The 22963-nt window shown below is 33.3% G+C and overlaps 1 protein-coding gene across 5 annotated transcripts in view; it reads left to right on the forward strand.

Moving 5' to 3' along the window:
- The window catches only part of IP3K2 (Inositol 1,4,5-triphosphate kinase 2), a 177944-nt gene that overhangs the window by 70234 nt on the left and 84747 nt on the right, over nucleotides 1-22963 (forward strand). Inside the window, exon 2 of one of the 5 annotated variants that reach the window (XM_076121296.1) lies at nucleotides 18160-18694. The exons of 1 other annotated variant lie outside the window; for it this stretch is intronic. In XM_076121296.1, the coding sequence (XP_075977411.1) occupies nucleotides 18251-18694 (444 nt within the window). In that variant the 5' untranslated portion in view covers nucleotides 18160-18250. Of the gene's footprint in view, nucleotides 1-18147; nucleotides 18695-22963 lie in introns of those variants that run through there. 3 more of the 5 variants (XM_076121298.1, XM_076121299.1, XM_076121297.1) reach the window with 3 other exon arrangements.

The raw sequence follows: 22963 nt of genomic DNA on the forward strand, positions 1-22963 counted from the left end.
AATTAATGGTAGATGATTGTTTTTGCTTTTTTATTAAGTGCAAAGGTCGTAGTGTAGCGTCAAATAACACGCGGTCACGTGAATTTTATTATGGTGTTACTTTTAACACAATCGTAAGAAATTGCTAAATATACGAATTTACGTCTTTGACAACATTGTTTAGATTGTTGAAATAACTTTGTAGCATTTTAATTCATGAAACGAAGAAATAATATCTTTTCAGTGATGGCTGTTTAGAATGTTTAGCAGTCGATATAAAACGTATTTAAAATATTTTTTAGAATTAGGTACCTTAATAATGCCGTTAATTTAGTATTGTTGGCGGAAAGCCGGGATCAGTCCAACTAAGCAAAACAAAAGAACATATCTATGATAGACGACCAATTGACAGTTACACTGAACCTATAATTTTCTTCTCGTTTATGACGTTAGTCGATAATGAGTAATGGCTCATTGTTATGTTGCCTTTACTACGTAAGTGAGTTAGAAAATCGTATCAATTGATAAAGATAAGTATTTAATTACGAGGAAACATTTTTTTAAATTATCGTTTATTGTTCAGAGATTGAAAGATTACCTAGTAATTAATAGTAGAGCGCTGTCACAAACATTTTGATCCTGTTGAATTCGCTTAGGCTAACGTTTTGAATTTTATTCGGATGCATATTAAATTGAATTATGAGCCAATAATTGTGTACCTACTGATCTTACTGCAAAATAACAGAAATAATTGTTTTTGCCGAACCAATTGGAACCAAAATTATATACAGATTTTTACTCTCATTGGAAAACTGTTTATAAATTGAAAAGATAGTGATTTATTCTCTTCAAAATTACAGTATAATGTATAAACAATAAATTTTACAATAACGATAAAACACGATCTGTATTTTTATGTATTGTAGTAATAAATCGTATGAGATAGTATCAACAATATGTGTTATTTACTTAAGATTTATGTTCCGCCGCTGTCATGTTATCACTTACTGGCTGTTTTATACGATACAAAAACAATTTGTAAAGATTTCGAGTACCAATTATTGAAATTCGATATCACTTGACGATACCCCATATTTTATTGCGCGTTCCAAAAAACATAAATATTTATTTCGCAGGTAAGAAGACCACTTACTTAACAATTTAAATCAGTAGAAGACCTCAGTATCATGGAATTGTGTGTATAGAAAAAAAACTAAAATATTTTATTGAAAATAATTCTGCTACAATATCCACACATTGTCTTGACGTCTATGCTAGCCGAAGCTGTGTTACAGATGTCAGTGTCTTCATCCTTATTTAAGAACATGACATTATTTTGGCATAAAACAAAAAAAGTAGGTATTAAGAAAATAAAACCATAACTATAAACTTAATCAAAAAGAAAGCCTTGTATACATCTATATGACACTGTGTATCGACTTACAGTCTTCTGGAAGACGGTAAAGAAGCTGTACTGGACTTTACTGCTCTACCAAACTGTGCATCCCCTCGCTACCGGCTTTCCCGCTCCTTTATAGCGAGATGGCTTGTTAGGACTTTGTCAGGCCAACGGCAGGTCAACCCGGGTCATACGTGGTTTCAATTCGAACACTACCGTCCATCAGTCCTCTTACAGTGCTGACCAGTCCATTGCCTAATATAATGCACTGGCCGCCCGTGACTTCGTCCGCGTGGAAATCCTTCCCGTGTAAATCCCGATGCCTCGGTAACTCCGAGATAAAAAGTAGCCTATGTTTTATTCTGGATCTTCAGCTACCTATATACTAAATTTCACCGTAATCGGTTCAGTAGTATTTGCGTGAAAGAGTAACAAACATCCATACATACATACATTCTCAAAAACTTTCGCATTTATAATATTAGTAGGATAATATTTACAAATTCGCTACATTATGCACGAGTCTAGGACATGTAGTATTTAATATACTAAACACGATCAACCTACATATTCAGAACAGTTATCATTTTACATCACTATCTAGTGATCAATTAATAAATTAATTGCAGGTTATAAATTCAAGTAGTTTTGCGTAGGCTGGTGTTCTAGTATATAGTTTCACAATCACTGTATGTATGTAATAATAATGTAATTCATTTATGGGTTACCATAATATGGACTATTGGCCTGAAGCCCTACCACCCCTTAGCATACTTTCAAAGCTTGGTGATCGCCTGATAATTGATTACACTAGAGCTACCTATGTAGACGATTTTTTTTAAGTAGGTTTCTTTAGTAATAAATTATAGGTTGGGGACGACTCTTTCTAACTGCACGTTTGGCGCAGTGGTTTAAGCGGTCACCTCGCCGCAATAGCCGTAGCGCCGCGTGTGGTGGGTTCAAATCCCTCCCGGGACAAATCTTTGTGTGATTAGCACGAGTATTTGTTCTGAGCCTGGATGTCAAATTATCTATATAAGTATGTATTTAGAAGTATATAAGTATGTTTATCAGTTATTTGGTTACCATAGTACAAGCTTTGCTTAAATGCAAATGACCGTGTGTGAGTTGTCCAATAATATTTATTTATTTATTTTATTTCTTAGTGTCGTGGGTAATTTACCTAAAGTTAAGGAGATTTTATTGCTCAATTAACGTGAGCATTAACTGTAATATTCAACCGGCGGGCTGGCAATTCATTAATAGACCCTCCGTAGATGCAAAAACAAGCAATTTTTCTGTTATGTAACACTGGGTAATAAACTGAGTAGTTTTCGTCCAGTATGTACAATATGTATGGCCGTAAATAGTCGTAGATCAGTGGAGGAATGTTTTTTCCCATGCGTGCGGTTATGGATAAACAAGTTGCCAATGATTTGTTATGTTGTCTTTGTGATCGTTTGGGAATGCAGGGCTGGTAGACCTTTAAAAGTTTAGCTTGCGGTCAAGACGAAATAAACTCGGAAATAATGCGACTGAAAAGGATAGTAATCAATCTTATTTTCCTTACTTCATTATGTCTTTTGTAAAAAAATATTAATCGAGTATATTATTACTTCTGAAAATATAAGTCGAACTAACGGTCCCCGTGCACAGCGTTACAGAAGAGCATTATTCGTAGTGAGTAGATAATTTCTGCTACTTAGGTACATACCTACGTTTATAATAACACGCCTTTTTCTCTTAGGGGTAGGCATATATACCAAATAACGCCACTTGGTAGGATCCTTACAAACTTCTTACAAATAATAAATTTAATCCATTAATGTCCCACTGCTGGGCAAGGGTCTCCTCCCGTAATGAGGGAGGAGTTAGGCCTTGAGTCCACCACGCTGGCCAAGTGCGGGTTGGGGACTTTGCATGCCCTTAATAAATGTTTTAAACAAATTTTTAGGCATGCAAGGTTTCCTCACGATGTTTTCCTTTACCGTTGGAGCATGTGATAATTATTTCTAGTACACACATAACTTCGAAAAGTCATTCGTGTGTTGCCTCGGGTTCGAACCTGCGACCACTTGCGTGGGAGGTGTCAACTTATACCACTCTCGGCTATCACTGCTCTTACAAATACTACATTTTAAAAGATTTATATTATTAATTTCCCTGTGTCTATATTTATTTTTGATTGAACATGTACAGATACGCACTGATTTATGCCTAACTTGCACCATCAATAAAGTTTAAACAAATTAAAATTTACGATATAATTGTCGGCCATGATGGATAGTTAGTGCGAGCTAGCGATTGAAAGAGATTATGACAAATAGCAGGTAGCTATCGTTCATCTAAAGCACTGAGCAATTATATTAATGTTCTCGTTATATGTTTGTTTGTATGCCGATTTACAGGTTGTATTAAGCGACCGTTTGACAGAAAATTTGGAGTTCCGCATGTGTGTATGTATTTTTGTGAGCTAGAGAGACCGTCTGCAAAAATATACGCCTCGGTGTAAGGACCTCTCATTTGTCGTTGGTTGAAGGTCAATTTAAGTTAAAGTAGGAATAATAACTTCACCATTATTTAGGTCAATAACATATCCCAATGATACCAGAATCTGTTCCTACAAAACTCAGATTCAAATTGTATTTCGTGTACCTATTTGAAAACGATCTATTAATGTTATTAATTCAGTTTACAAAAGTCAAACAAGTTATTGGATACATTAATTTGGTTGACAGGATATAATACAATATTTTTCTTAAAGATTTTCACAATTAAAATTGTATTACGAGCAACGTGAGAGCGAAAACTCTTGAAAGTTTCCACTTATCACTACCATTATCTCATTACTACCAATTATCCATACATTTTATTTAACTCCAGTATGACTTATCTTACACGCAAAGAACTCATAAACAAACCTCATCTTACAACTACCAATTAAACTATTACACTTATACCGAACCCATTCGTCTGGAGTATTTAATTTCAGTTCTTGTTCCAATGATGAATGTGTTCTACCCAAAATTAATTAGTTTAATGTATATGAGTACAGATAAGGTAATGTATACTGTTGTTTGAAGGCTAAGAGCCAGTGAACGAGAAAATACAGACATTGTTTTGTGAGAGTTCTGTTGTCTGCCTCTGAAACTCATCATCACATCACAAAAAAAAGGTTTCGCCAATCGGGAATGGAGATAAGACTAATAAAAATATATAAAATGGAGTTTCCTTCTTTTTTCTAAAATAACTAAAAACTCAGTTGGTTTAAAAAGCTCGAGTTCGTCAGCATAAAAAAATGATATCTGCCATAACGGCAATAATTGAAACTTCGCAGAAGCCCATCAGTCTGCGTGTAGGGTATACATTGACAAGCTTTTATACGACGGTAAGCTGCAATACAATTGCATCGTGTTTATTGACTTTTATGAAGGTTTGTCGTTCGCGGGCTCTTGTTCTATAAAGAGTAGTATAGCCTCCGGGTGGGTAGCAGGCACACCGTTACAAAAAACTGGAGTTTAAACAGTAGTTATGTGATAATTGTTGTGTAAATAGTTTGTAACAAGGCCTTAATGGAGTGGCTTTAAGTGATCTTGTTGCTTTTTGATTGATCGGTTACGTCGTACGCTGTTTATGTCCACTACGATATAGAAGCTTTAATTTTATGCAATGTCCTTGCGATTATTACACTTGCTTTTTTAGAAATTAGAGCCTATTACTTGAGGGAAGCGCTCCAAATTGTCAGGAGATGATCAGAAAATAATAATATTTGGATTATAGAAAAACTAGCCGGCTCTTCTCGCGTACGTGTCACTCTTTCAGTCGCTTTGTTTGACCCGGTTCTTCAACAATCTCCACATTTGCGTAAAAATGTTCAAAAATATTTTAGCATTTAGACTATGAGTAGGATTAGCAGAATATTTTTTTCTTGCAGGAGACCAATGAATAACAAACCAAAAAATTATCTTTTGCTTTTGACCCTTTAGCTAAAGTTTAAGATCTAGCCTTCAACTTAGGTTTGTAGAGCAATCTGCGACCTCTGTATTATAAGTTCATAACTGTCAAGCTTCATCACCTCACTTGTAATTACACAAAATGCCAACATTTCATCACTATCTCTGATTACAATAATTCACCTTTTGATAAACGATTTAACTCAATAATGAGGTAGGAAGTTTACAGAACATTTAAGATAACTGGGTGTCAGACACGAACAATATCTTAATAAACGTTTATATACACTCAAATTAACTATAATAAACATCAAAATGAAGTTTTTAAACGTAATTATTACCTGTTAAATGTAATTGGGTATCCTTAATCCGATTTTTATGAGTTTTACGATTCAATGTGACATTTTAAATGTCAGTATGTACATTTAATTTTACGATTGACGTGAACTTTTGTGTGTTATTTACTTTCTCTGTTTAACATGTGAGCTGGTGGGCTTTAAATCAAAGCTGAGATAAGGTATGCCATCGATTTTATTTATAATTTGTTTTTACGAGGTTGTAGATAAGTGCGATGAAACCTGGCTTTCCTAATGTTATGTAAAATAATCAAAAGTTATTGCGTTCGATACGTTATTAGATGTGCAAATCATGACAAGATGTGTAAAAGCACAAGTCTGTAAATATTGTGATTTTCTTGCTCTCGAATTATTTAAATAAATGCGATTGAATAAACTCAAATCATTACCGAGTACCGTGAGGCGCCCATAGCCAGTTGCGCTCACCGGTCGGTAAACGATCTGTGGGTTAAGCAACCATTGGCGCGGTCATTCCGTAGATGGGTGACCGCATAGTCGTATTTGAACTGGGCGTCTCCGTGCTTCGGAGGGCACGTTAAAAGTCGGTCCCGGTTGTTGTCTACTAAGATAACAGTCGTTAAGCCACGTCAAAGGCCTCTCGGGCGGCTTGAACAACTTTGACACTAGGTTGACCACTAACCATACGACAAACAACAACATTACCGAGTTGCCGCTGAAAAGTTTCTTACAAGCCCTTGATGTTGTTGATTCATTGTGTTAAATATCGATGATGCACAGTCTACTTTTTCCAACCGGTTGTGAGCTTACAACTACTGGCCCATCGAGATAAACAGTAATTACTTCGATCATTGGTCATTACTAAAATAAACATAAAACCAAATTAATCTTTCAATAAATATTTGAAACCAATTAACGAGGTCACATTAGAAAGCCTTAATTAAAGTAATCAATTCTACACAAGCATCATAATATTTTACGTTGTCGCAGTAATTACATCATTTACACCGAATAAATGAAAACTGGTTTAGATATAATTAGGCGTGATTAATGATCGCTAGCGCCCCGGCACGACGGTGTGAGTAGCGACCGACGCCGACGTGTAAAGGACTTTGTAATATTGCGTAATGTAAGAAAAATGCAAAAAATAACTTAATTGCTTTACTTTCAATTATATTTGTAAACAACAAGGTTTTAATTCATGATGAAACTGAATTAATGTTCACGGTTTCTTATTCTTATGAAGTTCTTAAGAAAATCGGTCGTATGTTTGAGTTTACATATATTATTGCAGTTACTGGTAGTCTCAACTGTTATTTATATTCTGATAGGGCGGATCGGGACATAAGGAGAAAGACAAACAAAACAATCATACGGAAAAAAACAACGAAATAATAATATATCGATCGAAATCTGGATCACCATTTTCAGTTATACACCAGTTAAGTCAAATTAATTCAGACATTATTGGAGAAATCATGATAGCACTATAGTTATTACTCGTTAAATTTATTGACCTTTCTAAGAAATACCAAAATTATAGTCCTCAGAAAACCAACAAGCGCAGTACATTTTATATTTGCAGTGCATTTTTTAAATTACTCCATTCGATTTACGAGTCGATTCTTAAAATCGTTATGCTCGCGGTGGGTATGTCAATTTGAAATCAATTTATTACTTGGCCGTCATTTCGGTTCAGCGAATTATAAAGATCTTGATTCCTTTCATGTACTAAGTAATGATCTTGCTCATTCCGATGGTTTATAAATTCGCAAGTCAGCTTGTTCGATATTGCATAAAGAAAAATAAATATGCACTGCGTTGCGCTTTTATATTTTTTTAAAAAAGTATTCCCTGAAAAATATTATTATTCTCTATAATTTTACTTTAGTTTATTATAAGAAAATTATAATCCAAGCCGCTCTTTTAAGGTGTTGCGCGTCTATAATTCTTTAGTCGAGTAATCGCGTCGATTCGCAAAACGATTACGCCCGAGGCAATATCGATTTAATCGTCACTTATTTACTGCTCGTTTATACTCAATTCGAGAAATTGTAATTGAATAAGACGAAATGAAACGCGTTTTAATTATTTATTAATTGAATAATGAAGGGTTTTTACCCAAGAACCTATGTAGTTTAACTGCACATTTGGCGCAGTGATTAATGTGGTTATCTCGTCGCAAAACCGCCAAGTGTGGTGGGCTCTAATCCCATCCGAAACAATTTTTTGTGTGATACACGAGTATATTTTGTTCTAAACCTAGTTGTTATTGTATCCAAATAAGTACGTATTTAGAAGTATTTTTGTATGTTTATCGGTTATTTTGTTACCATAGTACAAGCTCCGTTTTTTAGCAGATCGTGTGTGAATTGTCTAATGATATTAAGTTGATATTAAAGATTTTTAATAAAATAAAGATTTTTGATTTAGTTTCATTCGAGATAATTAGAATAATCGTATTATTTGTAATAGTTTCCGGACAGGATACATTAAAATGGAAGCTTGAGACATTACAAAGTTTAAGCTGTAATTATGTACATAAAGATTGTTATAAAACAAGTGAGATGAATACATTATTGCCAATTATTCGCCATCTTTCAATCTTTTATTTTTATGATGGTGAAATTATAGGTCTCGGGAGGAAGCGAGTAAAGCCTGCTTTCGTTCTAAGAGCCTCATTTTTACACGCGATGAAAAAAAAAACAGAAGACTTTTCTTCTTCATTTCTTATTCTATGAATATAGTAATACGATAGAATAACATATTGAAATGCATTCCTTTATTTTTAACTTATTTCAGATTATATAGAGGAAAGTTGGTGTTTTATTTTTTAGACCCTCGCTTGTTCAAATAAAATAGAGATTTAATCTGAACAGGGAAAGTTTAAACGTCACGGTGTCTTTAAGTTGTATGTTTTGTTTTGGCGTTTAACGTTTTTCAACAAAATAAATATAACCGTTACTTGCTATCATGTTTTGATAGGTTTGATAGATGACTGTGTTAAAAATAAATATCATAGAGATATTTATTTTTAAATATTTCGTACCAATACGTCCACATCCTAAATTAACTGGTTCGCAAGTGTGTCACAGCCGAAACTGAGTGCGAATTATGGCACATCTAATTAAAGTTAATTAAGTGTTTTATAGCTTGTCTCAACCGACCACGGTACAAGGTGTAAAATTATATGATCTTTTATGAGTCTCGTATGGGACTTAATAAGTAAGATTTTAGCCCGTTTATGAAATGATGGTATGAATGAAATTTGAGTTTTTAAGGAAAGATGGGCTGTTGTTGCTTTTTACCATTCAAAGATAAAATAAGTAAAGTGCCTCCTTTTTTAAATTCGGTTAATAAGACAGTCTTAGTTAGGCTATATAGCTTTGTACTTTTTCATTACAGTATTCATTAGTTTCATTAAAGTTTTGAGTATATTTAAAGTTCATTACGTACTATCATGTTTTAAAGAAAAAATATATTTTTAATTTTTTATTAATTATAAGTTAATTATATATATATATCTGTAATTACCCGATAACTAAAAGCAATTAAGATTACGTTCAATCGAGACCACTAAAATATAATTAAAATGCAATAAAAGTTATTGGAAAAGCAATATTTACCAATATGCCCCAAAAAGGTGTTATTCACTTAATTAGGGTTTAAATTCTTAACGAGTCAATTAAACCGTACTTATCGCAGATATATATTTAATCCAATTCACAGGTGTACTTTGTCGTTAAAAACCGCCATTCAATATCCAATCAGAAAGTAATAAACTGACAAAATAAATAAATTCTCCTTATAGGGAACAGAAGGCCTACTATGTTTCTTCAATTCGAAGTTTCGAGAACAATTTCGTAATTCGACTTCATTTTCTTCGCCACTTTATTCGATTAAAATCATGTGTCAAAGTAGATTTTTGGTTTTGTGTATACGAGAATTAGGAGGTTTAGAAGATTTAAATACATTACAAATCAACATAAAATAACGCTTTCTTACTATAGGTATAGACAGAGACCAGAAAATGTCAAACAAATAATTTCGATACAAATAAAATGGTACGAAACGCACGTAACTTCGTGAAAAAGTTTAATTTTTCGATAAATGTAATGACGATGATCTATCTGATCTATTTTGGCCATGGCGACCACTTCTAATCCTAATCAGATTAGCTCTGAAGCTTCGTACAGGTTTAGCCAAATGTTGTAGCCAAATTCTGCAGAAAACTCACGTGACAAGGTTAAATTATAGTAGGCCTCTTGTCTCCAGTGGTGTATATTTTTCGCTTTAGTATTTCTCCCTCGGTGGTCTTGTCGTTCAATGAATTGATGTCGATTTTAATGTGTTACGTGATATGAAAATGTTTTGATTAAGAATAATATTCCAATTTGTATTCCAAAGGGACAGTTTTTTGTGAACGCGTAAAGAATTCTTGGGAAAATATCGTTAAATTGTGCCTGTGTTATGCATATTAATGGTTGATTAGTCTTTTGAGTCATAGTGTAAAAAATGGTGTAACAATAGGCAGTCTGTAAGGATTTTTATGAGAAGGCACTTATAAAAAATAAATTTGATACTATTGGTCTAGTTTTATTATTGGACTACCCTGGATGATTTTATGTTGCAGATATCAGCGGTGTGAATTTGATTATAAAGATGAAATATTTTTACAAAATTACCAAACACCAAAAGCGTCTTGCCGTAATTGTTTTGGTTTGTGCCAATCGGATTAATCTACACATATTTTGTTTTGCCGCCCGCCTAGGCCGATTAATGTCGAACTGAATATGTGTGTAGCAAGATTTACTCAATATTTCATAGAAACAGTTCTATAGTAACAAATATGTAGATCCACTTTACGATAGGCTTCTAATATCACATGTAAATATTACGAGTATTAACTTCAAAGTCCATATTCCCACACAAACTTTCGCAATGCCTATACCCCGCGCCATTTATTTTATTGTCCAGTCCAGTCTGATCAACATACTTGCAAAGGCAATAACTAATATATTTGTGTGACGGGCTACATTTTGCTAAGCTCTATTCAAAGTTCTTTATACTAGACGATACGCTACCGTGACGACACCGAGATTTTTCTTTGTTTGACGGACTGTTTCGGGCTAAAAGCAAAGCTTCAGATTGTTTTTCATGATTTCGCGTCGACTAATATAACTTCGCAGTGTAGTTTTCGTAAATATACAATGTACATTATTTTTTTATTCAAAGATTTATATCTTTTGTTTACCATAACAAACAATAGGGTTTACTGCTATTGTCGAAAAATGCCCTGCTTGTTTTTGCAGATGAAATCAAATGTCACTCGTAGAGACCTTTTTAATAGTTTCGCCAATATTAGGTGTATTTGGAGCCTATCATATACTATTCTTTATTCTAAGGGCATTATCCTTGAGGAATAAGTTTTGATTAGTACTTGATGTCGTTGTCGTATCGCCATCGTGTCGTCTAAAATAAAAGCGATCACCTAGGCTGCAATTCATCGTTATAACCCGTTTGATATATTACCGTATTGCGTCCAATGAATACATGAATATGTTTGTTCACATTTCATATTTATCGCTTTCAATGTGTAAAATCTAAATATAATGCGTTAGTTCTGTGTTTTGCTAAGTGGTTTATCTTAGTATACTGTATTGGGTTAGGTAAAGGTTTGTATTAAGCAATGGACCTTTAAAAGTGTGCACAGGATTAGTAAAGGATTATATTGTGATGTTTTGAATGTCTATGTTAATTTTTGTATGTTATATTGATTTATTTTAAATAATTATTAGGAGTATGTTTATATGATTGCAAACTTTGGGGTTTTCAGGGTCTCTAAGTCATTATCAAATAGGCATATATCCTTTTTATGTAGAACTTCCAGCTGTTTGTTTTCCGATAGTGGCAATATACTTCTTCTATAGTGCGGCCGTTTATCAGTTCTACTAAAATGTGTAACTTAATTTCCAGCCGCTCTATCCGTTGTCTTCCAAGGGCTCCAGTAAGAGCAATTTTTATTCTGGAATTCTAGAATCATTAGGTCCGGGGTCAATATCATGTGGGGCTTGTTGAAATTGAGAAATCGTTCTTCCGATAACTTATGGTATATCTTTATTAATACTATACGCAATAACGAAAACAGTAACATGCACCTGTGGTCCACATAATCTTTGTTGCCATCACATTGTTTCATCTCCATTAACAGTAAATAAATGTAAACATACGAGTTTTTTCCTCAAAATGCCGCTGATTCAATGGAAGTTGAATTAACGAAATAATGTCGATGTTTCTCGGTAAAGCTTAATTAACCGCGTGTGCGCTGGGCTGGCTGTGCGTTTCCTCTAATTAAAGATGTTTGTTTGTTTTTGTATTTACTGTTTAAATAACGATATGGGGGTTTACTGATTAACATATGTTATTTGCACGACTCTTCCGTGAAAAGTAAATGACATTATTTTGCAAAGGAGCTTTGGTATGTGAATGAGGCGAGGAAAGTTTGTAAGGATCGCATCAAGTGGCGATCTTTGGTCTCTGTCTTTCCCTATGGGAAAAAGGGCTGGATATTATGTGTGCATTATTAGAGTATATAGTGTAGTATAATTCGTCTAATTATAGAGGAGCTCGTGGCTTAGTTAACAACAGCCGCCCGGATCGATCTCTGAGGTTAAGCCATGCTTGCCGAGGTTGATTTGTGGATGGGTGACCATCTTACACAAATCGAGTTCCCCCGTGTTTCGGAAGGCACGTTAAATTATGGGTCCCGGCTGTCATTTTCGCAGATCTTTGACAATCGTTAACAGTAGTCAGAAGCTTGAAAGTCTGACGACCAGTCTTACCGAAGGGTATCGTGTTATCCCAGTTAGCTGGGTTGTGGAGGTCAGATAGGCAGTCGCTCCATGTAAAACACTGGTATTCAGCAGCAGCCGGTGAGATTGGATGCCGACTCCAACATAGCTTGGAAGAAAGGCTAAGCTAATCTTTATATATCTCTTCTGTAAGTGTGTATGTCACTGAACTTCTCTTAAACGACTGGACCGATTTTGATGAAATTTTTTGTGTGTGTTCAAGGGGATCTGAGAATGGTTTAAATTCACAATTTTGTCCGCTGGACAATGTTTTTTTGACGTGTAGACAGGACAACGTCTGTCGGGTCCGCTAGTATATATAATATATATACATATATAGTGTAGTATAATTGCTTTTCAATAAGGAACGTATAAAAAAATCAGTTTGCACTGTCTCTGTTTTAACTACTTACTCTGAAGCATTCGAATCAGACACAATAATACTTTGTATTTACTATATAGTATTAAGCCATTTTCTGTGCGGAAAGGTAAAACCTGAAGGCTTACGTTTTCAATCATTGCTCTTATTTTACGCTATTTTGAGCTAGTAAGATATTTTTAGAAGCTTAAAGAACGTCTATGTGTAGCGGCGTTTGAAGCTCTTCTTATTTTTGCTTTAAATCTAAAACGAAAGCAATTAAGTTGTACATTTGCAATATTTACATACTGATTTAGTTTCGTAAATCGATTTGTAAACGTCAGAAGTAGATTAATTTGTTTTTTTTTTGCTGCACATATGCTATCCTCTATATTTCAACACGATACTTAATTACATTTGATTCGGTTGTAAATTAATTATTACTAGAAAGCGTGAAATAATAATTTATCAAAACAAATTGAAATGGTATCGATAGGATGTTCTTGAGGTCACGAAGTAACCGGGGTTATGCGGTTACACGAATGGACTATCTAAATTTTATTTTAACTCTGATTTCGGGGTATTTAAAGTATTAAAAATCACTATCTATCTTTCTGCCTCGTGTTTTATATAACTCATAGACCCATTGATGGGCCTGATTTGAGAGAGTGGTTAGGCCTTGAGTCCACCTCGCTGGTAAAAGGAGAGTTAGTAACTTTGTATACCTACCCTTAAGAAATGTATCAAACATTTCACAAGCAAGCAACCTTTTAGCTTGCAAGGTTTTATCACGATGTTTTCCTTCACCGTTCAAACTAGTGATGATTATTTCTAACGACCGCTTCTTGACATAATTCCTAACTAATCAGTGTTTTCTATCTTCCGATATTCATTGCTCTCTCAAATCACTTAGACCCAATATGATATTACACCAATCTAGTCCACTCAACCACATTATATACAAGATAGTTACGTGCACCTATAACTTACGTCACAGTTCGTACAAATTGCTCGGCGTATCGTGTGAAACATGGTACAGTGTCGTTCGCTTATCTCGTCTAATCTTAGCTTCTAGGGGCATCGATCTTACTGATATGGGCATTATAACATAGCAAAAAGTGGATAGGTTATTGCTGTTATTTTTTTTTTTTTTCGTTTGTTTATAGTTCAATTACTTCACATAAGTTCATAAGTAGATAGTGTTATAACAGATTTTTATATAATTGATGTTATTGTTTTGTAACTATGTTGTTTTTATACAAAATTAAGTGAAAACTGCTGAATTTAATGTCAATTATTGCTGTTATTTGATTGTAGGAAATTGGGTTTAATTCTGTTTATGCGTGTTTTGATTTTATTTGAGATGATAGCGCCATTGAATTTACCTTAGAGCTAATTTCAAAATAATGATGACTAAATTAGTGTTTGTAATTTTTCGGCTAGATGCTTGTGGTATTTACTTCTTTATTTTTTTAAGAATGAATGAGATGAAACATATTTATTCATGGAGATAATTTTATCGAAGAAATCATAGAATTAGTATCAATTGAAATAAGTGTTATTATTATAGCCGTAACTATATCTAGAACACTTTTATATTTCGCAAACATCACATGTTAAGTCAAGTTAACGTCAAATTAAAGGCTACGTTCATTTTGATAACAAACTCTACTTTTAATTTTCTGTAATTTTATCAATAAGTTTTCCTCCTCACCATTAAATGACATACAAATATACATACCAAGAGTGTTATAATATTAATAAAGTCAGTGTAACACCATGTAAACATTCTGCCATGTACCGTTACACACTAGGCGTTACAATTACCATGAGCCGATGAACAGATCACATAGATGCATATGGACGGCCGCCCGCTGCGAGCTGAGAGGCGTAACGTGCAAAACATGAGGTTTACTATAAAAAATATGTATGGGTTAGCTTGTCTGTCTGTTTTTTTGTGAGGTGGTTTTAGTAGGGATTAGTAAAATATTTGTTTTTCTTCAATATGCTTTTGATAACAAAATGTTTGTGATTCCTCAATAGATATGGTGAGCGTTGGATTTGTATTTTATGTGTTTAAAGTTTTAATCTTGGGTACTTATAATTCTGAAATATGAAACAAATTTGTTATCATTACGTTAAGTATGTTGACAATGCCAATTTACTCATCCCGATGCAATGGAAAATATAATAATTGTCATTGAACTCATGTCACTTTTAAAACTCTAAAGAGTAGGAAAACAAAATGTCACGCAATTATTACAATAGTGACACAAAATATGCCTCTGCCTAGGTCTTTGTATAATTTCTGCAGAAATCAATATGCAACTATCTTCCTTACTCCTTCAAAAATATTATTCACTGCTTCTTTTTAGAACTATAGCGTGTGAATATCATAAATCGTTTTTGTAAGAAATTGTCTCACTTTAAAGGAAAGTTTTCGATTATCATATTAACGGAAAGCCTTTATTCAAATACGAGTGTACCCATAAGGCAAGCTAGTTTTAAAATGAAAGAATGATTACACGACAGTGGAATTACCCGTTACATAGCTTAGATATTTCACTTTATGGATAGTATTAATGGTTTGACTATAAACGGAGGTTACGGGCGTCGGTTAGACTATTAAATATTCTATAGCACTTGAATGATGGGCAGTTAGTTCTTGTTGAAGATAGGTGCCAATAATATACCTTAGATAGGATTCTTTGGCCTATGGAAAAGAATATTATGGATTTATTTTTAAACTATCGCAATGTGAAAGCGTGGTGGTATAATGCTCGAAACGTCACAAAGTAAACAGGTATCGTTGTATTATAACATTAGGAGCTAAAATAGGCTATAAAATAAATAACGTGGTTCCAAATAAGTACACATGTAGGTGCATAGGTCCCTACTGGAGTAAAAAAAGGAAAGAAATTAACAAAGATCGTATTGAAAACGTGATTTTTTAATTTTATCCTTATTCCTTTGGGAACAGGCCCTGCTATGGTATTCTGTAAAGTGTCACTTAACCAACTAGATATTTTACCGTGAATTCAAAACATTATATTTCAGATTTTTTTTAAGGTTTAAGAATACCTACCAACCAAATTTGGTACCTAGGCAACATGTGTTATCTATCTAAATAGACCTATCCCTAGTTCAGAGTGCCCTGACCGTAAGACGATTATAGTTATTTGCCCCAAGTTGTGAGTGGAATTAAATACTAGCTTTTTCCTATAAAGATACTTTGACTATATTTAGCTGAGCAATAAATATTTTACTTAGCGCAGCAAGTTTTTGCGGCAAAACCACAAATATCCTGAATGTGCGAAAAAATTACCCTTTGACCAACGAGAGGATTTTGTTGTGTCTTATTTTTAGAAATTCTATACTTGTGGGGAGATTTTATTATGAATTCTAACAGATTTTCATATTTTGACTCACCAGTTTTATTGTAACTGGCCACCGCCATTCCTTATGAAACTGTAAAAACGTGGAAGTCAAAGGAGAACATCAACATTTTAGGCCTTTTTTAAGTGCCAGCCAAATAAAAATAATGGTATATACCGATACAGCCTGAATGATTTCCTTTGTAGCTGAAATAGTGGATCTCTACATTATTATCAACATATGTATATTACTTATATATATACTAATTATATATATAAAGGGACCATAACCCTCAAGTATTTTGTAACTAAGGGATAATCTCCGGAACCACTGAAAGACCAGAAATCAAGAAAAAAAGTTTACCGTTTGAAAGGTAAATTAAGTACATATAACCGTTCTACATAAGCTATATTATGTTTGCAAAAAGCTAACCCGGGTAAAGCAGGGGCATGCGACTAGTAAAGAAATATGAGTATTTATCATAAGTTTCAATGTAATTGTCTCATATTTGTGATTGAGTTATTTTTCTCACAAAGTTTCCGTATTGGTTGTTCAAGTATTTCCATTCACATATAATTACAATTTAATAGCTCGACATTTTCTACGCTGTGACATCTGTTGGCTTGTTGAAAGGAAATTCTTTCTGAACCTGTTGGGAACTGGCGTTTGTGTGTTAATATTGTAGGCTGTGGCCTCGATACTGTTGATAAATATTTTTAAAGTATGGTTTTGTGTGCGGAATTGAGCGCTTAATCAATGTTCTTAGGAATGAGGAAAATTACGACCGTTGCTTTATAGAAAAAAAATAAAAATTGAAATGCATTTTCTGTGAGACGAACATTCTAGCGTTGTGATCAGGAATGAGTTATTAGAAAGCTATGAAAATTAAAAGCGCACCCTAATTAAATACACTTAGGTTCATCGGGCCCTAAGTACATAGTCTTACGAAACCTTAAGTAATCGTCATATTTAGGTTTTTTCTAATTTCTACCGGAATATTTTCAATGGCAGCCAGCAGTTTCTAAAAGTTTCCAGTACATTGCAACTAGCAATAGACTCGCACATGAAACTATCATTGTCAATTTCCAAACGCGGGAATATTTTTTACAACCTCTGTTTACATGTTCGGGCATAACAAGTGTGATGATTATAAATTAAAACACAAGTAAATATCGAGTAGTGTCACGCAGTCCTGCGCAGGCGCAGGTGTGGCGACGAGTTGCTCGAAGGCTACATCTTATGTGTGCAGAATTACTAATAACCTCCTGCTTGCAACTGATTTGTAAACAAACGAAACTTAGCAGCTTTCGTACTAAAGGAGCAACTTTACGTTACGTAATATGTCCGCGCGTATCGTGATGACGTATGACGGGAGAACTTTGCGCTCGTTATAATAGAGACGAATTTTAGGCATTATCCATACTAATATTATAAATGCGAAAGTAACTCTGTCTGTCTGTTACTCAATCACGCCTAAACTACTGAACCAATTTGCATGAAATTTGGTATGGGGATATTTTGATACCCGAGAAAGGACATAGGCTACTTTTTACCCCGGGAAAATGACGTATGCCTATGGAAAAAATCAGGTGGCGGACGAAGTCGCGGCTAAAAGCTAGTAAGATTATATTATTAAATTGTACTAAACGCTTTTTCGTTTTCTTGTTGCTAGGGTTCTGTAATAGTTTATCTAAGAAATATAAAAAAAAAGTCTTGTTATTATGATATGTTTTATGAAAAAATATTTTAATGATAGAGACTCCTTTGCAATAACATGGTAGAGTTTTAAGTATTCTTTATTCCAACTTTTGATTTCTAATAAAATAAGATAATAAGTCTTACTAGAACAAGCAAAAATGTTACGCTTATTTACAGTCATAGCCACTATTAGCTCTACATCAATAAAACGAACATAAAATAAAATTCACAGCACATTCGACACACCAACAGTATAAAATAGACAACCAATTTACTCTGATCTCGGAAGTTATGACAATAACCGTATATTAAAGTGCTAAGTGATGCGGGCGACGAAGATGACGTCATCGCACTGCCGGAGCGCGACTCCGCCCCTCACTAGGACCTCATCGTCCGAACTGACATGTCCTATTTCGCCGGACCTCTCAAGACGCGCGTTATCGCCCGACCTTGCCTTGAACTTTTCCCGCCATAGGCCATTATCGCCCGATGTGTTAGACCGCTGTAGACCTCTATCGCCGGATTTCGCGCGTCGTTCCCGTTCTCCAGCGAGACCAAGGTCTTTGATGGAGTCGTTACTTGTGGCGAAGATGGAAGCTCTGAGTACGGGCAAGTTGGTACGGACTGATTCCATGGATAGTTGCAGTAGTTTCGGGTCAATGTCCTCGCTGCCTAGTGATGTGTGCCGCTGTGATGATTGTCTGCTCGGAATTGTGGATTTTTATATGCCCAGCCCTAATGCTGATGTCAATAAAACGCTGAAAAAGGTAAGTTTGTCTAACTAAGTGCCTACTAACTATGTTGTGTATTAAATTGTTTATAGTTTTAGTTTCTTCGGTTTATAGGTTACATGATTACATTATTTCAGAAAACAATCATTTATTTAATTATTAACAACCTATAATCTAAGAAGCAACAATTAAAATTCGTCGTAGATTTGTATTTACTGATTTGTATGTACCTACTTGTAACTTCTATTAATAACTCTGTGGTTTGTGATGTCTATAAGATAGGGGCTCTCAAACAAGTTTTTAGAAAGCTTCTAACACATGTAATATCTAGGATACACTAGCTAGTCGTAAGTGCGAAATTATTAAAGCACTTATGATAAGTGCTTGCACATAACCTCTTATTTGTTTGTAAACATTCCGCTTGCAATAAAACGATAAGCTTTGAACGTAAAGAACTTGTAACGCCATCTAGTTATCGTGACTGTAATTACTAAATGATCCATTCAAAGTCAACTTTGCGCGTCAACTGGCCTAACTTAATTAGTTTATGCGCGTATTCATAGATGGCGTTACACGTCTTTTAAGTTTATAGTGAGAGTAGAGTTTGGTAGAGTTGTACGTAACGAATGAGATAAATATTTATTTTGTTAGGAATAATATTCTATTTTTCTTAATATTTTGAATTAAATTTGAGTTAACTAGTTTAAGACTAAATTGCAGCTACAATATGAATGGTAAACGACAAAATAAAAAAAAATCGAGGCAAATAATTTTTAAGTTCCTCTCGCAAATTTTACGACCATAGCAAAAGAAACCATTTCATTAAATCCACTCTCTACACTATGTTTTATTAAGCAAAAGATCTAAAATTTCAAATAGAAAACATTACAATGAATTTCAATAAAATCAGCGTACATCTCATTACAATTCGTGAATGGACATACAATATTGTTATAGACATTTTACGTCAGACGGACGTCAAACCCCATATCTGGATGCAGAGTCATCAGTTAGAGTACTTGCCTACATACTTAATTACTTAACACTATGTGAGGATAGTTCGTTGGCGAAAAATTTTCCACTTCTTATTACCCATGATAAAAGTTTCTGAAGACGCTTAGCAACCAAAACAAAATTCAGACTAATTTGAATAGACTTTTGGTTTTCTAGTCTTGATCTTTGTTTATATGTATGTGTGACGCAAGTAGACTTTTGTTTTGAAATCAAGCAGCTAAAGACTTGGCACAAATATGTTTTTTTTTAATTTGTGTAAACTTTGTGAAAGTGGTAGAGAAAAAAGCATTAGCATTATCTACTCGATTTCGACAGGAAACAATTTAGATTAATCTTTCTGTATATGATTTACCAAATCCTCAAGTGTGTGGTTTTTTTTCTTCTTTCATCAAGTTGAATGTGAAAAAGGGTGCCCTGCTTCATCCCATAATACAATCCTGTTTGATGAACTACTTTGCCATAAAGTACTATGTATTAAAATAGTGGAAATATGGAAAGGTAAGGTAGAAAGATTAAATAGAGCTATGTTTAAACAATTCTGGCTCATAAGAACCATAAATATATTTACAATGAAGGATGCTTCGTGTCTGTAGAATTGAAGATATTTTAACAACATCTAGACCACCCACGAAACAAATAAACAAACAAACAACACAAACAGTCATGTCTTAACCAAATAAAAATATAAATGAATAATTACTTAATCATACAATACGTTTCCTGCTCCGTCTTAAAGGGCTTTTAATTAAATCATGTGATTCATAATGAGGTTGTATTGACGTAATTATATTCTAATTATAAAGATAGGTACTTAATGTCGGGCAATAACCTGTTGAAAAAAAATGTACAAGTTTAGCAGCGTCTTGTTTAATTGAAATTATTGACAGGTATTCTACGTCATACGGTTAGCTTTGATAAGTATGGTTGGTTGTTCCAGAATATTTTTTATTTGGTTATCCGTCAACCGACTTCCAGATCCGCCCAGTGCAAAACAATTCAACTCCAGATATGAGTGGTTGAAATGACGTAAATATAACCGCAAAATTTAATTTCCTTGAAAATAAATCAGCCATAATCAGTTTTTAAAGGGTTAAAAATCATTATTTTGAAAGAGGTGATTTCTAATTTCGTATTAATCATTACAAAATTATGACTTGAATTATAATTATATTGTTAAATGTCTGTTTGTTTGTTCTACTTCACATAGAACCCGCTAAAATGATAGAACTGAAATTTAGGTAGGTGATACATTTTATCCCATGGAAATGCATAGCCTTTTCCACGTCGACGAAGCATGGAAAAGCTAGCTTATGAAATGATGAGTCATATTCATTAACAAAGTAAAGAATGTATTGACGCAGGTGAATGACAATACATTTCTCTCATTTCCTTTAGTTCATTAATATGTAATTAATATTTGAGCACGTTTTGCAGTCTGTCGTCTGTCTATGCATTCTTGGAAGGTAACAATAATGACAGCATAGGTGTTCAACATGTATATTTTCTTAGAAGTTAAGCTAAGGCGTGGGATAAAACCACGATTTTGTAGGTTGAACTTATTTTAGGAATGTTTAAAATGAAAAATAGGATTCTTAATTTTAGGCTCGTGCTAATTGACTCCTATCAATTTTCAAGCACGGTTTAAAGAACCCATGCCACGTACAAAATCAGCTTCGTAAAACCATACCCAACTAGCACACAAGCGCTATAACAAGCTGTACAATGGCCGGTTAAAGGATTTTTATAACGCCTTAGGCTCCTTGGTAAGAAGTATAGTGGTTCTATAAGCGGCTACAGATCTCTTGTAGCGTCAAATAGGCCCATACTGTCCAGCTTATAGCTCGACATTGGATCTACAGTGGTCGTAAATAGTAATTATAATAGTACGTAGTATAGTAGTAATACAGGAGCGCTAAAATAAGATGAAGGTGGTATAATCGCGCTACAAGAGCTTTTTCGCAGCTTCGTGGCGCTTACCAGCTGTTGTACAGAGGTGGTTAGCGCCACGAGCGTTCGAAAAAGCTCTTGCAGCGCGATTATACCACCTTTACCTTATTTTAGCGCTACTGTGTAACGGTTATAAATGCTAACGCTCTAAATTAGTAATATAGTAGGTTTATTATGGTGTAAACTAAATATATTTTTTTAAAATGAATCATCAGTGACAAATGAGGAGACATTTTATTTTTACGGATTGGATTATTAAAATAACAAGTAGTCTATCGCTTTTATTTCTTTGTGTACGTGATATGAAAGTGCGAGTTCAAGTTTGCTGTCAATATATATGTATATTATCGTCAATATTTTCATGCGCCCTCAAAATATTCAGTTTGAAGTGCAAAAATTATATAGATATGTGGATTTGGAAATTGTATTTTGAACATAAATAAGACTTTGAGGGTTACAGATAATTTAATTAGGGTTATAGGTAATAAAAAATGATTTTAATTATGTTAACGTTACCAGGCTATAGATTTATATGATCTTCAAAAGATCGTAATAACCTCAAAAAATATGTTTACCAAATGCTATAATGGCGTCTCGATCAAGCAGCTCTCAGAGTTGGTTACATCTGCTCTAGCGCCTTAAGCTGTACAAAGGCTCTAGTGTTTGCTGTTGTAGACCTCAAGGTTTTGCAGTTGTGGCATAGGAGTGCTTCAATATAACTGTTTTGGTCACACACCAGCATTTTACTCGTACTTTTAGGGGTCAGTCGTTGAATATTAAAATAGTTTGAAAATGTTTTTTATTTTATTTTATTTTATTTTATTTTATTTTATTTTATTTTATTTTATTTTATTTTATTTTATTTTATTTTATTTTATTTTATTTTATTTTATTTTATTTTATTTTATTTTATTTTATTTTATTTTATTTTATTTTATTTTATTTTATTTTATTTTATTTTATTTTATTTTATTTTATTTTATTTTATTTTATTTTATTTTATTTTATTTTATTTTATTTTATTTTATTTTATTTTATTTTATTTTATTTTATTTTATTTTATTTTATTTTATTTTATTTTATTTTATTTTATTTTATTTTATTTTATTTTATTTTATTTTATTTTATTTTATTTTATTTTATTTTATTTTATTTTATTTTATTTTATTTTATTTTATTTTATTTTATTTTATTTTATTTTATTTTATTTTATTTTATTTTATTTTATTTTATTTTATTTTATTTTATTTTATTTTATTTTATTTTATTTTATTTTATTTTATTTTATTTTATTTTATTTTATTTTATTTTTTTTTTTCTTTAAAAACAGTTGACAGACTGAAC

This window comes from Anticarsia gemmatalis, chromosome 12 (assembly GCF_050436995.1).
Source record: "Anticarsia gemmatalis isolate Benzon Research Colony breed Stoneville strain chromosome 12, ilAntGemm2 primary, whole genome shotgun sequence".
Classification (NCBI taxonomy): domain Eukaryota; kingdom Metazoa; phylum Arthropoda; class Insecta; order Lepidoptera; family Erebidae; genus Anticarsia; species Anticarsia gemmatalis.